The 207-nt window shown below is 43.0% G+C and overlaps 1 protein-coding gene across 1 annotated transcript in view; it reads left to right on the forward strand.

Annotated features, from left to right (window-relative positions):
* CSUI_005837 (lipase maturation factor) overlaps nucleotides 1-69 on the forward strand; it is a gene marked incomplete at its 3' end in the record, with an annotated part of 8894 nt that extends 8825 nt beyond the window's left edge. The window contains exon 8 of the mRNA XM_068066005.1: nucleotides 44-69. Within this exon, the coding sequence (XP_067922020.1) occupies nucleotides 44-69 (26 nt within the window). The remainder of the gene's footprint in view (nucleotides 1-43) is intronic.
* Nucleotides 70-207: the final 138 nt, after the last annotated feature.

Here is a 207-nt window from a genome sequence, read left to right on the forward strand (position 1 = left end):
CTTTCTTTTTCTTTTTGCCTTTCTACACTTTCAACGTGCTTAGCCTGTCTGTATCCAGATGTATTCTGGCACTGGGTCTAGTTAGGTAGATCCGCGCGAGGGATCATCGAAATATCTATGGAGGAATGCGCAAAAAGCTTTGCTCTCTCTCTTTGCTCTTCTAGAGGCATCTTCATTGGGTGAGTGAAGGAAGAAAGAAAGAAAGAA

Source organism: Cystoisospora suis (assembly GCF_002600585.1).
Source record: "Cystoisospora suis strain Wien I chromosome Unknown contig_2843, whole genome shotgun sequence".
Classification (NCBI taxonomy): Eukaryota; Apicomplexa; class Conoidasida; order Eucoccidiorida; family Sarcocystidae; genus Cystoisospora; species Cystoisospora suis.